The 23394-nt window shown below is 43.0% G+C and overlaps 1 protein-coding gene across 1 annotated transcript; it reads left to right on the top strand.

Moving 5' to 3' along the window:
* Nucleotides 1–460: 460 nt before the first annotated feature.
* Nucleotides 461–23283, top strand: LPXN (leupaxin). The gene is made up of 9 exons (XM_044680175.1): nt 461–473; nt 4114–4253; nt 6125–6171; nt 8848–8947; nt 13973–14140; nt 18872–19048; nt 19135–19216; nt 21640–21788; nt 22612–23283. Exons 1-9 carry the CDS (start codon nt 461–463, stop codon nt 22879–22881), a joined length of 1146 nt encoding a protein of 381 aa, XP_044536110.1. The 3' UTR covers nt 22882–23283.
* Nucleotides 23284–23394: the final 111 nt, after the last annotated feature.

Below are 23394 nucleotides of genomic sequence, written 5' to 3'. Positions count from 1 at the left end.
TGTGCAAAAATTGTTAGCAATGCGGTTTTGCAGCACCAGGATAAAGCTTTTTCATGAGGAATAACTCTTTGAAGCATATAACTGTGTCATTCATTTCCATGGAATCCAGCTAGAGTTTTCTCCTTGTGATCTTGGACATGGGTGATCCCTGCCATGGTTCCTTAACTCTCCAGAACCAACCTGTCAAGTAGGCCAGTTGACCAAATTAGCTTTCTCTTTCATCTGTCACATTTTTTTTCAGATACTTTTAACTATGCTTTGAAAAATGCATGACTCATAAAAAAAGAACCTCCCCCCCACCTCCCCCATTTTGAATCAAAAGAGAGGAAGTGCTAAGCAAATACAGGAACTAAAAGAAGATTTAGAGAGTGCTTCATATAGTCTCACTCTCAGTTGCTTTGTGGTCTTGCAACTCTAGGACCTTTTGGAGTTAGAGACCATAGACCCATGATTCGTGACAATGGAAGAGCTGGGTGAGTAGGGGCTTCTCTGTGAAGAAGCAGAAAGGGGAAAAAAGCTTGATTTCTTTGTACAGAAGGGCTTATCTGAAGGCGAACTAGATTGTGCAGATGAGCAGAAAGCTCTGACTTTCACTTCTGTTCCTGGTCTAGGAGCAGGAAGAACTGTTCTCATTGGGTTGGGTGGTCCATTTATGACCTCGGGCAGAGGACCTAGAATAGACACCCAAGCAAATGGAGCTGAAATAATCATTTTAATACATCAAAAGAATGAGTGTTACATGGAAGGGGCTTGAGATTTGACCATGTGGCCTTTTCCCTGCCATAGCAAGTGGGATGGCTCAGCATTTACTGCAGAGATAAAAGACAGTAAGATGAGTAGAGTAGAAGTGATGTGGATGAAAGAATGAAAAAAAAAAATACATACATACATATACATATATATATATATATAAAATGAAAGGCAGCATAGGGAGTGACCAGAGGAACATCCTAGGCGTTAGGATGGTCTCGATTCAAATCTTGCCTCTGACATAACAGTTGTGTTACTGTAGATGCCATTTAATTTTCTATAGTGATGTAGAAGATCTCTGCCAGTGGAGAGAATTTCTATGCTGGAAGGTCCCCAAACCCAAAGAGTCTGTCCTTTTACTTGCCCCTCCAAGAAAAGGAAGAGAAGAGAGTGGAGGATTCACATTTTTCCTTTGACATTTACCGCCCGTGTGACCTTGAGCCAATGATGACCTCCTCGGGTCTTCATTTGCTTATCTCTAAAATGGTGCCGATGGCACAGGATGGCCTCCCAAGTCTCTGCCTCGCCTCTCTGATCCTTTGTGCCTTAGAATGAGCCTTGCAAAGCGGGGTCCTCCCCAGAAGCCCACATACTCTTCACACCTGCCATCCTTGGACAGGCGCTCCTTCCACAGGGCAAGTCGCTCTCCCGTTCAGGGGGGTCTCCATTCCTGTCCGTCTTTTCCTGGCTCCTCCGCACACAATCTGTTCTCTTTGGGGTTTGGGAAGTGGATTTCATGACTCGTTCTCTCTCGGTCTCAGCTCATCGTCGGCCCACTTCCTCTGCCAGAACCCACATCCTTTGTGCCCCTGCAGCCGTTTTCTACTCTGTTTGGTAGGTTACTGGCAACTTTTGATGGCTGTCGGGGGCTCGTGCAGGTGGCGGGACCTTCTGTGTTTTAGGAAACCAAAGGGCGGCTGGCTCTGGAGCCCCTCGAGAGACCTCGAGGAGCTCTGGGGAGAAGCGACTTAGTGTTGGGTCTCTGGGACTGCCCGTCTCCAGCCCTTTACCCTCGCCCCGCCCCCTTCGTGTTCACACTGACATTAGTCATCCCGAAACTAGATGATCATTAAGAGACGTGACAAGGACGAGGACGAGGACGGCAGGCACCGGCGCCCACTAACTGGGCTTCGTGAACTTGGCTTAGAGGCTGCTTTTGATGGTCGTTCCTTTCAGTCGTGTCCGACTCCTCGGAATCCTGTTTGGGGTTTTCTCCGCATAAATACTGCAGTGGTTTGCCTTTTCCCTCCCAGGCTCATTGACAGAAGAAGAAAGTGAGGCAAACTGGGCCACACAGCTAAGAAGCGTCTGAGGCCACATTTGAACTGGGGAAGATGGATTCCGGGTCCAGCAACCTAGCCACAGCGCCCCCCAGCGGCCGGGCTTTGAGGCTCCCTCTTTGTCCACCACATCCCTCCCAAACCCAGTACCAAGTGGACCTCCTAGGACAGGCTCCTTTATAAATGCTTCCAGGGTTATTGTTAATACAGAAATCATGATAGTCATTTAAGCATGGCTGGAGGATTGAAAGAAGGGAGCCGCTAAAATATGGAGGACTATAAAAGAAATGAGTTCTGTTGGAATACAGTTAACATGTTAAAAAGAAAAAGGAGAAAACAGCTCACAAACCCTAGGTTAAGAACATTTGGCTAAAAGAGAAAAAAATTTGAAGGACTGAGTTGTTCCAGCTCTGGAATGAGCCCTAGATTGTTGAGCCATGTTTCATTCTGCCTGTGGACCTCAGTTTTCTTGTCTCTAAAATGGGGCATAAAAATGGCGATGGTTTATTAAGGGGATGAACTCCTAGAGGAGGGAGATCTGGGGAATCATTTTCCCCGTAATGCCCCAAGGCAATAAGAACTTAATTTGGAAGACCTCCAGTCTTCCTCAATGATGGATCCATTGTGCTAACAATCTTCCTTATAGCTGAGATACAACAATGTTGTTTAGGCTCCTAGGAATATCAAGTTGGATCAGACCTAAGAAATCCCTTAGTCTTGTTCCCCCTCCCCACCCTATTTTACAGTTGAGGAAACTGAGGCCCAGAGGTGAAGCGATTGGGCCAAGGTCATGTAGCTTGTAGTTACCAGAAGAAGGGTTTACAGTTCAGGTCTTCTCTTTCCATTATGTTATGAGGTTCCCTCTTCTCTTTAGACAAAAAACCCCAAAGAAAGAGCTCCCAGTTTTTGAGAAATTGTATCAAACTGGAGTTATGAGGTCCTTGTGGGTTGGATTCTCATTTGAGGATGCCATCCTTTGAAGAGGGAGCAGCTTAGGCCAGCCATTGCTGAATGTTCTACTAGCCTTCCTCCTGTTACTCAGAATCTCTAGTCTGTCATTTTATTTTGTAACACTTGTCTCTCTCTACTTATAACTTTAACAGAGAAGTTTTTTTTAAAGTAAAGCTTAATTAAAATTAATTTTGCTTTGAGATTTGTTTTTGAGAGAAGTCCAGGCTTTATAAACACATACATTGATTGAGCAGAGCCTGGGAGGAATGTGCAGGATTGCCAAATAGTGACTTTTCCCCCTATTTGCCTTATTTGACCAGGAATAAAAATGGAATACCGGGTTACTGTGTCACGTCGAGAGGAGATCTTAGCAGTCATCTAGTCTAGAGCTACAAGGAGACATTTTTGTCCTGGGTTACCACAAGCTGTACTTGGTGATTAGGGATACAGCCTTGTGGGAGGAGGAGGAGGAGGAGATCCTAGGACCCCAACTTGCAAGGTTGCTGTTGGGGGTGCTGCTCCATGAAAGGAGGGGAGAGGAGGAGAGGAAACAACAGAATACCCACAGCCTGCCAGCTGGAAACTCCTAGTCTTGCTAACTAGGGGCTAAATTCGGTGGGACTAAAGGCCTGTGAGTGCTATTGCTGCCTGGGGCAGAGCCGCAGTCCTCTTTCCTGGTTGTACAATTTCCAAATGCCTTACTCTGCTAGTAAAGCTTAAAAGCACACTATTGTGGACACTTTGTATAGATAAGGAAATTGAGGTACCAAAAAAGGAGTGACTTGCCTAAGGCATCTCAATGTAAATGATAGAACTGGAGATTCCAAATTTACTAATGAGGCCCTGCAATGGAAAAGACTGTCTGGAGGCAGCCAGGCCAATGAAGTGGCATATTTGCATTGAGATAGGAGCCAGGTAAAGAGAAGAGAATAAATATTAATTAAGTGCTTATTATGCCAGGCAGTTAAGCCTTTTACAATGTGATCTCATTTGAATGGAAACACAATAAATAATCAAGGAAAGGGTAGACCAGAGGGATGGGGGTAGGGTGGGAAGTGGTTCTACCTAGTGAGAAGAGGGTTAGTCATGATCTTCTTGATATCTTTTTATTCCTTATTCCTTGGTGGACCAGATGCTTTGTTGGAAGAACTGGAACGATCTTCCCTTGGGGAGAGTGATGAGGATCCCAAACCTCTCCTGCAGCCCAGCAAGGATGGGAAGACAGAGGCAGCTAAGGCCTGTCCAGTCCAAAATGACACACAGCCCAAGCCGGTGAGCTTATCCTGCATTTTCAGTGTGTGCAGGGACATAGGTATATATTCTTGGCCATTAGTAAGTCTTCCTTCAGTGCCTCATTAGATCATGGCTATGACTGAGTTCTTGAAGACTGCTCTAGCCAAAAAGAAGCCACAGCAAGGCCTATCAGACTCCTGGGCCCTTTTGTGAACTGTGTGCCAGTCACCCTGAGGAATGAGTTCAGAGGGCCCCAGCCCTAGAGGGCTGGCTGTCAACTGACCTATGTGGACTACTGCAACAGTAAACTGTTTAATCCCATAAAGTTAGGAATAGTTGCAATTTGCAGTAGTGGAAGATAAAGCAACACAGGTGAAATTATAAATTTTTGAAATATTGCTCAGAATATAGGAGTCTCTCTAATATTGGGTATACCCCTGAAAAGTAATCTGTTCGAAAAAGAAATAGATATAGATGTGTATGTACATATTACATTTAAAATTTTTTTTAATTTTCAATTAAAATAAGTGCTTTCTTTTTCCTCCACTGTAATTCATTCATTCATTCATTCATTCATTCATTCATTCATTTGTTTTTTTAAACCCTTACCTTCTGTCTTATTATCAATACTGAGTATTGGTTCCAAGGCCAAAGAGTGATTAGGGCTAGGCAATGGGGGTTAAATGACTTGCCTAGGGTCACACAGCTGGGAAGTGTCTGAGGTCATATTTGAACCTGGCTCTCAATCCACTGAACTACCCAGCTGCCCCCACCTCCACTCTAATTTAAAAGAAAAATAAAGCCATTGTGATGGATATGAATAGTAAGCAAAATAAATTCCTACATTGTCCATATTAAAAAATGCATATCCATTCTCTCCCCTGAGTTCTTCACGAAGCCCTCTGGCAGGAGCCTGGTAGCTTAGATCCTCAATCCTCTGGAATGATGGTTGGTCAATGCTTTTGTCAGAGTTCAGAAGTTGTTGAAAACTGTTTGTCTTTTCAGTGGTGTTGTTATTGTCTAAATTATATTCTTGGTTCTTCACATTTCATCCTGCATTAGTTCATACATGTCTTCCCAGATTTTTCTAAAGCCAGCATTGATTATAGGTCAATATTAGCCATATAGGATAAAGAAGTTAAGAACGACCTCTATGTGGGATAATATATACGATATATGAAAAGCATCCTGGTTTAGTAAATATTGTTAGAATCAAGAAGCCCTGGGTTCAAAGCCCACTTCTGGATTATACAAGTTGTGTGATCTCTGGTTTACTTCTCATGGCCCCCAAGAAAATCTCTAAGACTAGAAGTTTCAGAGAAGATTCTAGTCTTCATTGATAGAAGGTGTTTTTTCATTAACACTTCCTTGAATCATTATAATCACAGTATATACAACCCTGCCCTAGAAAAGTAACTCATGCCTTATGATTCTAGTCTAAGTGGCAGAGAAAAAGAATGAGCAGACTTTTTTTTTTCTCCCCTTATCATCTTTACTCATCCAAATCCTGCCCATAAGGAAGGTCCTTCTGCCTCTGATGTACAGAAGACCCTCATGGAAAAGAAGTATAGGGAACAGCTAGGTGGTTTAGTTCATAGAGACCCACACCTGGACATGAGATGTTCTGGGTTCATATTTGTCCTCAGACTCTTCCAAGCTGTGTGACCTTGGGCAAGTCATTGCCTAGCCCTTGCTGCTCTTCTGCCTTAGAACCAGTACATAGTATTGATTCTACAATGGAAGATAGAGGTTTTAAAAAAAAAAAACAAACAACAACAATAAAAGGAGTATCAATTGGTTCCCTTAAAGTTAGAACCACAGCTACAAGATTATTTCAAGCAACGAATAATTTCAAAACAGTGGAGTTGTTTTTTTTTGTTTTTTTTTTTTACCCTACCTCTGTGTCTTAGGTGCAAGCCATATATACTTCAAAGTCTGAAGACGGCAATATCTACAGGTATTCCATTTTCATTGATCTTCTAATTTAAATTTTGGTTGTAATGAATGCTTAGATTGATAATGGTATTTGTGATCATAGGCTCACCACCATTTCTCATCTTTGAGCAGGTCCAGGTTTGCAAATTCCCATCATGTAAGTAGTTGCTATTCTTTTCCAGATCTGGAAGAGTGACTAAGGGTTCATGTGTCCCTGCCCTGACCAGGAAATGAGGTGTTGGCCAAATATTCTTTTCTCTTGTGCACATTTGGGCAACCAAGCAGAGAGAGAAACCATTTGCCCAACAGTGTGAGAGCCAAGATGTGCAAACTTAATATCCTTGGATCACAGCCCCATTGTATGACTTTATTGTTTATTAATTAATTCTTTCTATTTGTTTTACTGTCTGTGAGGCTGCTAAGGTACTTGATCAGCATGGCAATGGGAACCTAGCCTGGAATTGGAAGCAGGTGGTAGCACTGGAAATGCTGGACAGTGATTCCTCCAGAAAATGAGGGATTAGAGTACCTATGATGGCAGAAGTGCTATTTTTACTCTAAATTTTTCTCCCCTTTCATTTTAAGGCTGATGCAACTGAGGCTCAGAGAGGTTAAATAATTTGCTGCCTGGTTATGGGGGAGATAACAGAGCTGGGATTCAAACCAAGATCTTCTGACTTTTCTAAATTCCTTATTTGATCTTCTCCACTGTGCTCTTTTTATTACAGCTTCTTTGGATCCCAAAGGTCAAGTGTTTTTGTTTTCCTTTCTCTTTCTCTTCCATTGTAGTAATAAATAAGACTAGAAAGAAATGCTGCATCCCCCTCCCCCCATCCTTCTATGCAGATAGGCAGCCACCCACTCCCTTACCTGTGAGGTGGAAAAACTAGTAGGCCAATTGCTTTTCTTTAGGTTAAGAAACAGCTTGGCAGCAGCTTTCCCCAGTTACTCAGAAATCAGAGGTAACAGGAATAAGTTATAACAAAGGACATGGAAAACCTTGACATCATCATTTTAAAGACAGGAATACTACCAGACTGGTATTTTTCTACTTATATCTACTTACCTGTGTTTCTAGGGAATTACAAATAGAAATAGAAATGAATTAAATCACTTCCATTTACAAATCAGCCCCTCAAATAGATTTTTTTTTTTTTTGGCAAGCTTAGATTCAGTACCAATTGATGAAGGATTAATAGTAAACTGTTGAATCTTCCACTTTTTTTTTATTATTTTAAACCCTTAACTTCTGTGTATTGATTTATAGGTGGAAGATTGGTAAGGGTAGGCAATGGGGGTCAAGTGACTTGCCCAGGGTCACACAGTTGGGAAGTGTCTGAGGCCGGATTTGAACCTAGGACCTCTGGTCTCTAGGCCTGGCTCTCAATCCACTGAGCTACCCAGCTGCCCTCTCCACTTTTCTTTTCATTTAAAAATACTCACTTTTTGAATTCTGTGTGTTCAAGGGAGATGTTGAATGTATATTTGATGAAAATATTAGTGTATTTAGCTATATTACAGTTTAATACTTTTATGAAGTATATTTGGGGTGCTCTACAGCATTTATGGTCTTCGTGTAGTTCTTTTAGGTAATAGTGTTTGCAAAAATGAGTCCATACTTACATAGAGCTGTGAGGACACCTTCCTTTATGGTTTTATCCATTGTGTCTGACTTAACTTGTGCCTCTCCTGGGTTTATTTGGTGTATGTTTGCTTAGCCTTTAGTAAGAACAAACCCCATTGGAAATGTTCTTGGCCCTTATCTGTTGTCTTCTTATAAGATCATATTTACCCCTGAGCAACAGAGAAGAGCCATATTTAATTAGTGCTATCTTAGAGATGACAAAAGAAAAACTTAGGTAATTTCTTGTGTTACACGGTGTCTTTTTTAAAAAATCTTTTTCTTCTTATTAGATTCAACACTGTGTCTTTCCAAAGCAGAAGAGCAGTAAGGGCTAGGCAACTGGGGTTAAGTGACTTGCCCAGGGTCGCACAGCTAGGAAGTATCCAAGGGCAGATTTGAACCCAGGTCCTCTCATTTTCGGTCCTGGCTCTCTACTATCTACTGAGCCACCTATCTGCCCATAATAGTGTTTTGTTGGCGGGCTTAGGAAAGCAATCAGAATTGAAGAGCACCATGTATCCCATGTTGAGGTTACAAGAGTGTTGGTGGCTAATTCCTGTACTAGACTGTAAGTAAGCTTCATGAAAGTAGGCATCGTGGCTGCTAGAAATGGTATCTCCCATGTGCCCCTAGCCTAGTGCTCTATACACAGTATATGCTTTATTCATGTTTTGTTGAGTAAAATGCATAAAAATGGCAGAAGAAAGAATTAACATAGTAAATTGCTAAGTCATTTTCTATCAAGGAAACTTTAATGAGAACTTCCCCTAAAACGTCTCTTCAGCTCTACTTACCACTGGTAAAAATGGGCCTTTGGGCACTTTACACTTTCCTGTGTGAAAACCAAGAACTGCGCTTGGTGTTTACATGAGTGGTAAGTGGAGACAAAAACAAATAAACATGGGCCAGAAGAGCCAGAGTGCCTCTAGTTGAGCATTTTTCCTTTTCTTTGATGGAAAATTATTTCTATTTAGAGGTCAGGCTGGAGCAAAGGAAGTGACGAGTAAAACTGAGTTTGTAGTGTTTGGAACATTGACTTTTGCGGATACTGATTGTACTTTTCCTGCTTGGTAGTACTCTTCAGGAGCCAGAGCCTAGGAGGCTGCCTCAGGCCACCTCCGCAGCAGCACAGCTGGATGAACTCATGGCTCACCTGTGCCAGATGCAGGCCAAGGTAAGGGTGTCCCTGGCTCTGCCAGCTTTCCCAGGGTGCACTGATACACATTACAGTAAAACTCAGTTTTGCATTGGAACCCCTACAAAGATTCTGGTTTCCATTCTTCTTCAGGGAATGACTTGAGGATTTATGGGCTCCAACTCTATATCCTCAGCCTTAAAATTAGTTCATTGATCATGGATTGTGTCTCTAGAGCTGGGCCAGGCACCAATGGCATACAACAAGAGACTGCTATATAGCCATGGCCATGAAGAGACATGGAAACGGGGGCAAATAATATGGCTCAGTAGAGTGAGAGCCAGTCCAGGAAATGGGAGGTTCTGGGTTTGAATTTGGCCTTAGACACTCCTCTATGTGACTATGTGACGTTGAGCAAATCACTTAACCCCCAATTACCTAACCCCTAACACTCTTTTGCCTGGAACCAATACTTAGTATCATTCTAAGATAGAAGGTAAGGATTTTTTTTTAAAGAGTATAGAAGCGTAGTAAAACTTCTTTTAATTCAACTAAAATTATTAATAAATGTTTCTCTACTCTGAAATCCTTCGTAGGCTTTTTCCTTTGGGAAAGTATATAGAAAATCAAGAAGAAAAAACTAAGACCTCAGGAAAGCAAAAAATACCTCTTGTCTAGTCAAGTTTATTGCCTTCTCCATTCCCTGAAAAGACTAGTTCTTTGACCACCTCAGGAAAAGTGCTGGCCTTTCCATTCAGAAGAATTTAGAGGAAGACTTGTAATTATTTTCTGTTCTAAACTCCTTTGGTAGTCTGAAGCCAATGGACTCTTTCTCAGAAGAGTTTTAAATTCATAAAAAAAATAAGGAAACTAATTATATTGAAATAGAGTTATCAAAATATTAACAAAAGTTCACCGACCTCAAGTTAAGAACTTGTGGATTAGGGTCTTGATCACAAAGAATCAGAAGCCTTTTTTATTCTTGAGGAAGGGAAGGATTAGCTGTAGAAGATTAGATGCAATAGAATATTAATCCTAAATTATATTTTAACATAATATTTTCCTTGTTTGATATTCCTGTAAATTTTGCCTTACATTTTAAAAAAGTATCAGATTTTCATTGTTTTTTTGATTTTTGCATCATTGTTATTTCCCCCAATTCTCTTCCTCACCCCCTTCCTGAAAGCCATTCCATATTACAAATAGTATTTTTTAAATTATCATGAAAAACACACTTCCATGTTGGTTATTGTTATAAGAGAACACTCACATAAAATCAAAACCCCCAAATAAAACTGTAAATACACTGATGAGAAAGATAATATGCTTTGATCCATATCCATCTGACTCCAACAGTTCTTCCCTGGAGTAGACAGCATTCCCCATCAGAAGTCTTTCAGAATTGTCCCAGATCATTGCAATTGCTGAGAGTAGCCAAGATTTCACAGATAATCATTGCATACAATGTTGCTGTTATTGTGCCTCATGTTCTCCCAGTCTTTCCAGCTTTTTCTGAAATCATCTTGCATTTCTTACAGCACAATAGTATTCCATCACCAACATATACCACAAGTTGTAACAAGTTGTTTATCCATTCCCCAAATGATGGACACAATTCTTTGCTACAATAAAGAGTTGCTATAAATATTTTGTGCAAGTAGGTCTGTTCCCTTTTTGATGATTTCTTTGGGATACTGAACTAGTAGTGGGTATTATAGAGTCAAAAGTGTATGCCCAGTTTTCTAGCCCTTTGGGTATAGTTCCAAATTGCCCTCCAGAATGGTTGGATCAGTTCACAATTCCACCAACAATGCATTAGTATCCCAATTTTGCCACATCCCCTCCAGCACTAATCACTTTCCTTTACTGCCATATTGATTAACCCAATTAGTGTGAGGTGGTACCTCAGAGTTGTTTTGATTTGTATTTCTCTAGTCAAGAGGGATTTGGAACACTTTTTCATATGGTTATTGAGGGCTTTAATTTCTTTATCTGAAATTGCTTGTTCATATTCTTTGGTCAACAAATAGTATTTTATTAAAGAAAAAAGAAAGGGAGAAGAAGAGAGAGAAAAAGACAGAGGGGGAGATGAAGAAAGAGAAAGAGGGAAGGGGGAAAAGGAGATGTGGGGAAAAAATCAGTATTTCCACTCATCCTTGGAAAAGCCCAAAATCTGTGAAGTAACATTTGTGAATCTCCCACTTCCACTGAGGGATGGGCTGGGGCATCTTCTCACATTTCTTCCTTTGAGTTCTATTTGAGCTTAGTAATTTTGCCACACTCATGCATGATTTTTTGGTGTGTGGTTGCATTTTGTTCACTTTAGTCACTGTGTCCCTTGTTTTCTTGCTGACATACTCTGCATTGGTTCATATAATTCTTCTCATGCTCCTCTGTACTCTTCAGAGATATTTCTAACAGCCCATAATATTTCATGACATTTATGTACCACACGTTGTTTTGTTATTCTTTGATCAGTGGACATGACTTTCTTTCCAATTCTTTGCTATCACAAAAAACGATGCTATCAATATTTTGGTGTCTGTGGGGACTTTTGTCTCAAGAATAGCTTCCTTGGGGTACAATCCCAGTAATGGAGTCTGTGGTTCAGAGTATGAACATATGAGTTACTTTGTGTAATTCCAACTTGGTTTGCTCTGTAGTTGTATCATGTCATAGCTCCACCAACAATGTATTAGTGTGCCTATTATCCCACAACTCCAGCACTGACTATTGCCATTCTTTGTCATCTTTTAATTTGCAATGTAAACTTAAGTTGTCTTGCGGAAGAGAAATGTCCAAGAACATTGTGGGTGGAAGGGGCCAGAGAAGGTCAGTTTGAGCATTTCTTTTCCTAAGCTCTGACAGGCAACAAGCATTTATGAGGCACCTACTGTTTGTCAGAATAGGGAATACAAAGAAAAGAAAACCAGTCCCTGCCCTCAAAAAGTTTGCATTCCACTGGGATGACAATATTCAAAAAACTGTACAAATAAGTTGTAGAAAGTGTAAATGGGAGGGAATCTTCGAGGGAAGGCACTAGAAAGGCTCAGATTTAGAATTATGTTGTTTACAATGTTGTTCCTGACAGACTTGTGCCAAAAATGCAGAAAAGTTTTTATCTTTGACAGAAGCCTATGTTGGGGGGATAAAATCTTGTCATTTTGAAACAACTACAACAAGGCAAATTTAATGTCATTTCTCCAGGTGAAAACATGAAATATTTATTGGGTAACTAGGGAGAAGCCCAGAAAGATGAGATTTTAGTGAAGGCAGGGCCTATTGGGCAAAATCTGATCATAGAATTCTAAGTGGTGTAAGATGTTCTAAAGCTATCCACACCAACTCCCTCCCCGAGCAAGCATCTTGTCTGCAGTATTTCCAACAAGATGGCATCCAGCCTCTGTTCAAACACCTTGTGGAAGGTGCAGGCTTGAGAAAAAAAAAAAAAAAAACAACCAAAAAAAACAACCAAAAAACTAGAGGGGTTGAATTAGGAAAACAGGTGAGAAAATGCCTGGATCCAAGCGATGGAGTATCTTGTTCAAGGAACAGCCAGGAGGCCGGTGCCACTGGATCAGGGAATACGTGGTGACGAAGAGTAATGGATTAAGAGGTCAGAAGCCTGGGAAGGTGGAAGTAGGCTGGGCTCTGAAGGGTTTTGAATGTGAAGCAGAGGATTTTGTATTTCATCCTGGAGGTGATAGGGAGCCACTAAAGCTTATTAAGTAAGAGGATTAAAATGGTCAGCCCGACTGGACAGTGCAGTGGGAGAGACCTGAGGAAGGCAGACTATGGTACATCCAGTTTGAATTTCTGACTGGCAGCTGGACATGCAGGCCTGGAGGTCAGGAGAGAGGATGGGGCAGGAGAGGAGATTGAGAATCACTTAAAGGGAACTGATGAGGTCAAGAGCCAAATAAAATGAGGTGTCTCAGGTCCCCTAGTTAGGAGATGTCAGGGCCAGAATTTGAACTCAGATCTCCTGATTCCAAGTCCATTATACTTCCTCATTGATACCTCTCAGGATCTTAGAGCTGGTATAGGAGAGAGGCCATTCAGGGTGGCTTTCCTCATCCTCAGGGATACCTGCCTGATGAGGGGTCATTTGGCGTTTGTGGGCACACCACGGTTATTCCAGAAGCTGCCTTGGACCATTGCTGTGGGCTGGAGTTTGTGCTTGGGGGACACTTTTTCACATTACCCTGAAAGCTGTCCCACATCAAGCTCTAGTCCTGAGGCTGTGCTATGGGAGTCCGCCACATGGCCACTGGACACTGCAAGATACTTGTCATCACTGCCTGAGTTTTCTTTTTCCTAAGCCTTGCATCCAGCCTCAGACTTGATCGATGGGGCAGCTACGATGTCAGTGTAGATTCTATCTTTTTTTTTTTTTTTTTTTTATCCTTACCTTCTGCCTTACAATTGCTACAAGTGGCTTCAAGGCAGAAGAGGGGAAAAGATTAGGCAATGGGGGTTAAATGACTTGCCCAGGATCACACACCTAGGAAGTGTCTAGTTTATGAAGCCAGATTTGAATCCAGGACCTCACATTTCCAGGCCTCTATCCACTGAGCTACCTCACTGCCCCTCTCATGATAGATCCTAGGATGCTTTGAAAATAGCTTATAGCAGGGGTTTTTAGAGAAAATGCTAAACTAGTTAGAAGGTTATCAGGTCAGAGAGCTAGATTTGGAAGAGACCTCAGGTCATCCAGCCCAACCCCCCTACTTTACAGAGGGGCAAACTGAGGCCCATTGAGATGAAGGCCCTTCAGTAGTATGTATCAGAAATAGAATTTGAATGTAGGTCTTCTGACTCCTGAGCCAGTGCACGTTGGGCTGTACCAGCATAGATGGTAGGGTCATAAGAGATCAGGGCTAGAAGAACCTACCCAGTCCAGGCACCTTTATTTTAAAAAAATAATACTTTTCCTGGATGATAGCCTTTCTACCAGCTCTTGTACATAAATCATGGTGGGATCTCAGTGTGGGCAGGGCTTATGAACATAAAAGTAATGAGACTGCTGGTTTTCATGCCTTTTTTTTTTCTTCTTGGTGGCAGGTCATGGAGAAGTCTGATGGCCCCAAGGAACCACTGCCAAAAAAGAATGATTCCAGCGCCTCCTTGGACACTATGCTTGGGGGACTGGAAAAGGACTTACAGGACCTGGGGATTGCCACCATCCCCAAGGGTCATTGTGCCGCCTGCCAAAAACCCATTGTTGGAAAGGTGGGAAAGTCCAGGCTTTGTTGCTCTAGAGTCGCTTGTGTGTCTGTCTCAGTGTCTGTCTCTGTGTGCCACCAAACGGTGATCTTTATTTAAGGTAAACATTTTTGATTATCCTTGCCTTGATTTCCCTTTTTATGATAAAAAAAAACCTTTGCTAACCATCAAAGATATTCAAATAAACAATAATGAAGATCAACAAAGACATGAATCCTCCCCTCATCTATTAACTGCTTCATTTGTTTCTCTGTGATCTTCTGTTTACATTATCAGATTTTGCTTCTACTGTTATTTTTATAAATTGTTCCTCTGATAATGTTTTCTTTATTCTGGATCACTATTTCTAAAGCTTTCCATGTTTCTTTATATTCTTCATATTTCTGATTTCTTATGGTATAATAATGCTACATTACCCTACTATACCATGAGTTATTCAAATGTCATCAGTCATGGAACTTGTGGACTGATTGTAGTTTTTGCTATTACAAATAAAATCAGTCTGAATAATTCTATACAGATAGCCCTTCACCCTTCTTCCATTAGTATCATCCTTGTATGTAGCACTAATATTGCTTTGGATTAATCTTTGGATTAAATTATATATATAACTATATATGTATATAAATGAATTATATATAATTCATTTCATAGTGCCACATTTCTTTCCAGAAAAGTTATACTTATAAAAATGCAATTTTTAATCTTCTACCTCATCCGTTGGGAGGAGTGGGGGAAGAGAAACCCTGCAGTCAAAGCTGTGCTAATTCACAACTCTACCAACTATGTAATTGTGCTGCTTATTTCAGCATGTTCAGCTTTAGGTGCCCTCTTACATACATCAAAGTGACAAGTATTATTTAAATACTTGTTTTCATTTAAATTTCTTCCTCATTCAAATTCCTTTTTTAAAAAATGTTGTATAGTATATTATTTTTTTTAATTTATTAATATTTATTTTTTAGAAAAGTTAACATGGTTACATAATTCATGCTCTTTCCCCTTCACCCCCCCTTGCTCCCCCCTCCCCATAGCCGATGCCCATTTCCACTGGTTTTAACATGTGTCATTGATCAAGACCAATTTCCAAATTGTTGATAGTTGCACTGGTGTGGTAGTTTCGAGTCTACATCTCCAATCATGTCCACCTCAACCCATGTATTCAAGCAGTTGCTTTTCTTCTGTATTTCCACTCCTGCAGTTCTTCCTCTGAATGTGGGTAGCATCATTTCCACAAATCCCTCAGAATTGTCCTGGGTCATTGCATTGCTGCTAGTACAGGAGTTCATTACATTTGATTGTGCCACAGTATATCAGTCTCTGTGTACAATGTTCTTCTGGCTCTGCTCCTTTCACTCTGCATCAATTCCTGGAGGTCTTTCCAGTCCACATGGAATTCCTCCAGTTTATTATTCCTTTTAGCACAAAGTATTCCATCACCAGCATATACCACAGTTTGTTCAGCCATTCCCCAATTGAAGGACATACCCTCCCTTTCCAGTTCTTTGCCACCACAAAAAGCACAGCTATAAATATTTTCGTACAAATCTGTTTATGATCTCTTTGGGGTACAAACCCAACAATGGTATGGCTGGATCAAAGGGCAGGCATTCTTTTATAGCCCTTTGAGCGTGATTCCAAATTGCCAGCCAGAATGGCTGGATCAGTTCACAACTCCACCAGCAATGCATTAATGTCCCAGTTTTGCCACATCCCCTCCAGCATTCATTACTCTCCCCTTCTTTCATTTTAGCCAATCTGCTAGGTGTGAGGTGATACCTCAGAGTTGTTTTGATTTGCATTTCTCTAATTATTAGAGATTTAGAACACTTTTCTCATGTGCTTATTGACACTCATTCAAATTCTTAATGGATTTTTTTGAGTGTTAATTCAGTTTCAATCAATCTATAGTATTTGCCATTGTTGTTTTTAGTCACTTTAGTTGTGTCCAACTCTTTGCCCCCCCCTTTATTTATTTATTCATTTATTCGTTCATTCATTCATTCATCCATCCATTTATTTATTTGTGCATTTGTCTGTCTAGTTATTTATTTATTCGTTCATTCATTCATTTATTCATTTATTTATTTGGCTAAGATAGTGAAATGTTTTGCCATTTCTTTCTCTAATTATTTGAGCCCCTATTTTGTCTCAGCCCTATTCTAGGCAACAGAGATGCAAAGACAAAAAAAAACAACAAAAAAAGCAACAGTCTCTATTCTCAAGGAGTGGCTCATTTCTACTCTGTGCCCTTTTATCCAATGGTTAGTTATTATTCTTGTAAATTTGGACAAATTATTTTTTTTAAACCCTTACCTTTCATCTTAGAATCAATACTGTGGATAGGTTCCAAGGGAGAAGAGTGGTAAGGGCTAGGCAGTGGAGGTTAAGTGACTTGCCCAGGGTCACATAGCTAGGAAGTGTCTGAGGCAAAATTCGAACCTAGAACCTCCTATCTTTAGTCCTGGCTCTCAATCCATTGAGCTATCCAGCTACTTCCTTGACCAATTCTTTATAGGTTTTGCATGCCAGATTTTTATCAGATAGATTTTATGATTTAAAAAAATCATCAATCTATTCCTTTCTTTATTGGATACATTACTTTTTATTGTATTAAAAGGCTTGATTTTTGTGAAATTAAATTAATCTTTTTTATCATCAACAATTTCTTTCATTTGGATGGTAGATATACAGTTTCTTTCTTTCCATATTTGGCATAAATATATTACTCCTTTTTCTTCTAAAATTCTTATAGTATTTATTTAAATATTAAGATCTTTGATCCTCTTGGAATTTATTATAGCATATGGATCCAAACCTATTTTTTGCTATGTTGCTAAGTAATCTCAGCAGACTTTTTTTCCTGAATGTTTCTCCACCCCTCTCAAGTTTTATAATTTGGGGTTTCTCAAAATTAACATTCCTTGACTTTAATTCTATCTGATGTGTCCATTCTTTGGTTGCATTGGTCTGTTACTTAAAAAAAAAATGCCCATGTATACATACATATATATTTCCAGATACTTGTAAGAACTAGCACTATAATTTGAGACTTGGCAATGAAAATCTTTCCTTCATTATTAAAAACATCATAATTCCTCTTTTTTTTTTTGTGTGTGTGTGTGTATGTGTGTTAGTTTTCCTATGTATTTTTTGTCATTGTTTAACCAATTCTCTGACTTGGCTATTTTCTAAGGAAGTTAGGTGAGACCAGGGGCTTCTAGTGATTGCAATAACCTTTATTGATTTATTAAATTGTTTAAAAAATCAATTTTGCATTTTTCATTTCTAGATTTTTTTCTTTTACCTTCCCTCTCTCATTGAGAATACAAGAGTACAGAACCCATTACAAATCTGAAGTCGATGAAAACAAATTTCCACATTAGCCATATTCTGGAGGGAAAAAAAAGAAAAAGAAAGGAGAAAAAAATATGTATAATTCTACCTTCTGGGTCCATCAGTTCTCTATCTGGAGATGAACAGCAATTTCATCATGTGTCCTTTGAGGTTGTGGCAGGCCATTTTATTGTCCAGAGTCACTAAGTCTCTCACAGTTGATTATCTTTATAATATTACTGTTACTGCATAAACTCTTTGGTTCTGCTCACTTCTTATCAGTTCTTTTAAGTCTTCCGAGGTCTTTCTGAAACTCTCCTCTCCATTTCTTACATCAAAATGGTATTCTAGACCCTGGGCAAGTCACCTGACCCCCATTCCCTCCCCTTACCACTCTTCTGAAGACAGAAGGTAAGGGTCTTATTAAAAAAAATTAAAAAATTAAAAATAAATGGCATTCCATATAATAAATTCCATTCACATATCATTCATTACTTGTGTGACCATTCCTCAACTGACGGGCATCTCTTCAGTTTCCACTTCTATCTGTTGCCACAAAAAGAACCGCTAGAAATATTTTTATACATCGAGACCCTCCTCCCTTTTCTTTGATCTCTTTGGGGTATAGACCTAAGTAGCAATATTGCTAGGGCCAAGAGTATGCCCAGTTTTCTAGTTCTCAGGACATAGTTCCAAACTGCTCTCCAGAGAGGTTGGACTGTGTTCACAGTTCCCGGAACAGCATATCAGTACAAAGTTGCCTAGTTTTCCCCATCCTCACTAGCATTAGTCATTTCCTTTTTCTGCCATCTTAGCTAACCTGATGGTCATGAGGTGGCAATGCAGAATTGTTTTAATTTGCTTTCTCTAATTATTAGCGATTTAGAGCACTTTTTTCATATGACTATTGATAGCTTTGGTTTTTCCCTCTGAAAGCTACCTGGTCATATCATTTGACCATGTGTCAATTAGAGAATGGCTCTCATTTTTCTAACTTTGGCTTAGTTCCCTGTATAGTTGAGAAATGATCCCTTTATCAGAGAAATTTGCTGCCAAGATTGTTTTCTCATTTTCCTCAAGGACCTTTGCAGAGAGCTGTTGGACACCACCTAAAGGATTGGGCTAAGAGGAGTCTCTAGGCCGTAGAGGAGGCTCAGAGGTTATTTTGGGACTCAGCCCAAGAGCCACCTCCTCCTGACCATTTCTGACCCCTCAGTAATGGCTATTCTCTCTTCTTAGCTCACTGTGATTTACCTATTGAGGTACGCGTAGATTATGAGCTTCTGGAGGGCCAGCCCTGTCTCCTCTTTGTCTTAGTGGCCTCCTGCCCTACGTAGGGCCTCTGCCATAGAAGCTCTTAGCACATGCTTGTTTTTGTGGTCTCTCCTTTGTCCCCTGCAGGTGATCACGGCTCTAGGTTGGACCTGGCATCCGGAACATTTCGTCTGTACTCACTGCAAAAAGGAGATTGGCTGTAGCAGCCCGTTCTTTGAGCGCAATGGCTCTGCTTATTGCTCCCAGGACTACCACCAGCTTTTTTCACCCCGCTGTGCGTACTGTGCGGCCCCCATTGTTGATGTAAGTAGTACTGGGCTGCCCCTCCAAGCTGTTCTCCGGTCCAGGCAGACAGACCTGGCCTGACTGTGTGTGTCCCTCTTTTACAGAAGGTGCTGACAGCCATGGACCAGACCTGGCACCCAGAGCACTTTTTCTGCTCTCACTGTGGGGAGGTGTTCAACGAGGAAGGTAGGTGTGACTCAGAGAGAGAAGCTATCTTATGTATAACAGATATAGAAGAACAGAACACAAAGAGCTCACAGTCCCCCTGGTCCCACATGGGCCAAGTGCTGCTTTAGGCCCACGAAGGGCCAGATGTATCGTCATGTTGGACCTGTAACTCAAGCGCATCCTTTCCCAGATTTCTGCAGTTTTTGTCTTTGGGAGCCCCTTTTCCAGACTGGGCCTCATTTGAATGGAGAAAGCCATTTTCATTTTTGTTGGGGGTTGTTTTTTCCCTTAATCAATGAAAACCAATCGATGAATAGAGGCTTTTGGCCTCCAAAGGCCCATCCATGTGCCGGAAGCCCCCCTCATGGAGAATATCCATATTCAGACCTGTCTGCTCAGTGGGTTTAGTAACAGAAGCATGCTTTGCTCTCCTATAAACAATGCAGTTCTTTACAGTGACCACCTCCTATTGAGCCTCCTGAGAAATCACTTTCATCTGTACTTTTTTGCATCCCTTTAAGGCTGGGCTTCCTCTCCCCTCGTTGGGTTGGTGCTGAGCCCCAGAGAGCAGGCCCCAGGGACTCTCTGTCTTTCTTTGTCACTGTTCCTCCTCCTGGGCCTGCAGGTGCTCACTGATTTCCCTGGTGGCTCGCTGTCTCAGCCCAACATCAACATCCCCTTCCCTGTTGTGTACTTTTAATTGTCAGCGTTTCTCATGAGCCCTCCCGAGGTAATTGGCCCCAGAGAGAGCCTCCCGGGGCCGAGGGCTCAAACTTTCTCAATTTGCTGCCTTATTACACGTGGGGGCATCGCAGAAAGTTTAGCCCATTCGTTTGGCTCCTTCCCCTCTAGAGACTCTTCTGCTCTGAAATGCTCTTGTTACTTCTTGGCCGCTTTCCTTTCCTTGAGCCTCTTGGGCCCTGCTGGCGAGCAGCCGCTTCTCAGAGGCCATTCTGAGGCCACGTGGCCCAACAGAGCTGTTACTGGTGGAAGCCTCGTGGAAGGTGGCCTCAGTCCCCGGCAGCCATTGACCAGGCTCGCTTCCTTATGGCCGGCTGGCATCCCAGTGCCATGATAAGCAGGTTTTTAGAGCAGCTCTCGGGGAACCGAATTGTCTTTGCTAGGATGAGGGCCATGCGAGGTCTGCAGAATCTTGGGTATGAGGGAGGGGAAGACTCGAGTTCCTCTCTCGGATCTGCAGGAAATGTCAGAAGAAAGCCTCGAATGAGAGAGGCATTCCTAGATCCAATAGACATTTGCCATCTAAGACCTGAATTCCCCTGGCACCGAGGAGGTGACTCAAAGAAGGCAAATCCTTAGATTCTGTTCATTAATCAGCAAAGTCGTGCCAGTTGGGTGTTGTGAGATGCATCACAGAGTGACCCCATGGCGTGGCTCAGGGACTCTGGGAAGGAGAGAGGGTCTCCCCCAGATGGCACTTGGTGGGGGGCCCCTGGCCACGCTACCCATTTCTGTCCAGGATGTTTGCTAAGAGAAGATGAAGGGCCGCTGCCGGGCTCCTGCTCTTTGTAGGAGAGGTGAAAGCCAGAAAGGTCGTCTCTTCTCTGCTCTGATTTATATTCTAATATAGTGGATGTGGCCTTCTGCTACTCTTGGCAGAGAGGTCAGAGAATAGAAAGGGATCTCCTGGGTCAGTGGTGGTGAGCCTTTTAGTGACCGAGTGTCCCAGCTCCTTGTGAGGGAGATGGAGGGAGGCAGCACCCCGCCTGGGCTGCTGGGCAGGATGGGAGGGGTGATGGGAGGAATGTCCTCAGGTGGGGGGCGGAGAGGGGAGCAGGCCCCTCCAGCACAGGAGCCTCTCAGAGTAAAGGCGAGGGACAATACCTGTTGGGAAACTGGGCTCCGAGTTGTGACCCAACATGGCTTGTACGTACAAGATGGACCCTGGGGCCAGGGACCTGGGCTCGAAAGTCGCCTTGGACACAGACTAGCTGGTCATCATTGGCCGGTTCCTCAATTCCTCTGTAAAATGGGGCTCTCAGGCAGGCACTGCTTCTTCAGAGGAAGCTTTGTGTCCGAAGCATTTGGCAAAAGTGTGGTGCTGCCCGAGGGGTGCAGCCTCACCCTCGTTTGCTCCCCAAGAGGGGGAGCCGCCTCTCCTTCACATTTTCTAGTTTAGTCCATCCATCAGTCAACATTTATTAGGGGCACTTTGCTGAGTGCCTGGGGCACAAAAGGAGCCAAAAGATGGTCCCTGCCCTCAGGGAGCTTCTGGTCTGCTGGAGGGACAACCAGTGAGCCAGCGAGCACAGAGGAGCTCTAGACAGAGTTAGGAGGTGGCCACTGGGGCAGGCGGCTCCCTAATCCGGGGTGAGCCGTGGCTCTGGGGCCCAGGCAGCAGGCACATCTCTGGCCCAAATGCGGGCTTCTCGGGCTGCTCTGGCTTTGGATGTAAACTCTCTCCTCTGCTCTCTCCCCAGGGTTCCTTGAGAAGGACAAGAAGCCATATTGCCGCAGAGATTTCTTAGCCATGTTTGCTCCCAAGTGTAGAGGCTGCAACCGCCCCGTGCTGGAAAACTACCTGTCAGCCATGGACGCCGTCTGGCACCCTGACTGTTTCGTGTGTGGGGTCAGTCAGCCTGGAATCAGGCATCGAGGAGCAAGCAGGGCCCCTCCTCCCCCAGCTCTTCTGGGGCCGGGCTCTGTCACACCATGGTCCCTTCTAATCTAAGTCTAATGATCCCTGACCTAACTCAGAGTACCAGACAGGCCCCTTTAAAACAGAATGGACAGGACAGCTGGGTGGCTCAGTGGATGGAGAGACAGACCTGGAGACGGGAGGTCCTGGATTCAATCTAGTCTCAGACACTTCCTGGTTGTGTGACCCTGGGCAAGTCACCTGACCCCCATTGCCTAGCCTTAGCCTACTTTTGCCTCAGAACCGATACACAGTAGAGATTCTAAGACAGAAGGTCACAGCTTAAAAAAATGAAGGACAGTCCATCTTGTCCTTGATGGCCATCTAGGTGGTAAAGGGAAATAGTGATGGGCCTGAAGTCAGGAAGACCCGAGCTCAGATTCGTCCTTTGGACATTTACCAACTGTGTGACCCTGAGCAAGTCACTCCTGTTTGCCTCTGTTTCCTCAACTGTAAAGTAGGGGTAATAACAGCCCTTATTTCCCCAGGTGGTTGTGAGGATCACATGAGATGATCCTAAAAGTCAATTAACTCAGTGACTAGCATATGGTGGTGACTATATAAATGCTTATTGGGCCCCCCTCCCCAGTCCTGACCCTCCCTGGCTGGGTCTGTTCAGTTCTTTCCCTACACTCCATGCCCTTAACTCTATGGACCAGTCTTGGGGTGGCCACTCCCTGGAAGGACTCAGGATGGGCTCGCAGCCTCGGCCTTCCCTTCCCTCTTAGCCTGTGTCCTTCTCTGTCATCTCTAGGACTGCTTCAAGCCTTTCTCCACGGCCTCCTTCTTCGAGCTGAATGGGCAGCCCTTCTGTGAGCTGCACTACCACCGCCGGCGAGGGACCATCTGCCCCGGCTGTGAGCAGCCCATCCACGGGCGCTGCGTGAGCGCCATGGGCCGTAGGTTCCACCCCGAGCACTTTGTGTGCGCCTTCTGCCTGAGCCAGCTCTCCAAGGGGGTGTTCCGGGAGAGGAACGACAAGGCCTACTGCCAGCCGTGCTTTGTGAAGCTCTTCCCCATCTGACTCCAGCCCTGCTGGGCCCTGGGGCCTGGGGACAGCCCAGCCGGCTCCAGATTCCACCTTCCCAGGATGGGCCCGACTGACTCGGCAATGCCGGGCCTTTTCCAGGCCTTCTCTCACTCTGAGCTCTTTCCTTCCAAGAAAAGCAGAACTTGGAGCTCCGTTCTGTCGCTCCCTCCTTCCTCCATGGGCCCCTCCCTCTGCCACACTTGGGCTCTGCTGCTTCCCTGGCCTTAGGTCTCCTTGGCCCCCCTTACTCTCTCCTAGCCCCTTGGGATGCTGGAACTCTGAATCCTGCCTACTAAGAAGAAGATGGGAAACTTCCAATTCAAACAATATGGCTCTTGGGGAATCAGTTCTCATCAAGATGCTCTTGGGTTCTAGCCTCCCTGAGAAATAAAATAGCTCTTTATAATGACTCTTATTTTCTTTATTATCACCTAATGGTGCCCCTAACATCCCACTCCCTCTGTTTCATATAGAATATAATAGAGGAAGAAGAAAGGGTGTAATGCA

This window comes from Gracilinanus agilis, chromosome 6 (assembly GCF_016433145.1).
Source record: "Gracilinanus agilis isolate LMUSP501 chromosome 6, AgileGrace, whole genome shotgun sequence".
Taxonomy (NCBI): Eukaryota; Metazoa; Chordata; class Mammalia; order Didelphimorphia; family Didelphidae; genus Gracilinanus; species Gracilinanus agilis.
This window is presented reverse-complemented; position numbering and strand designations above follow the sequence as displayed.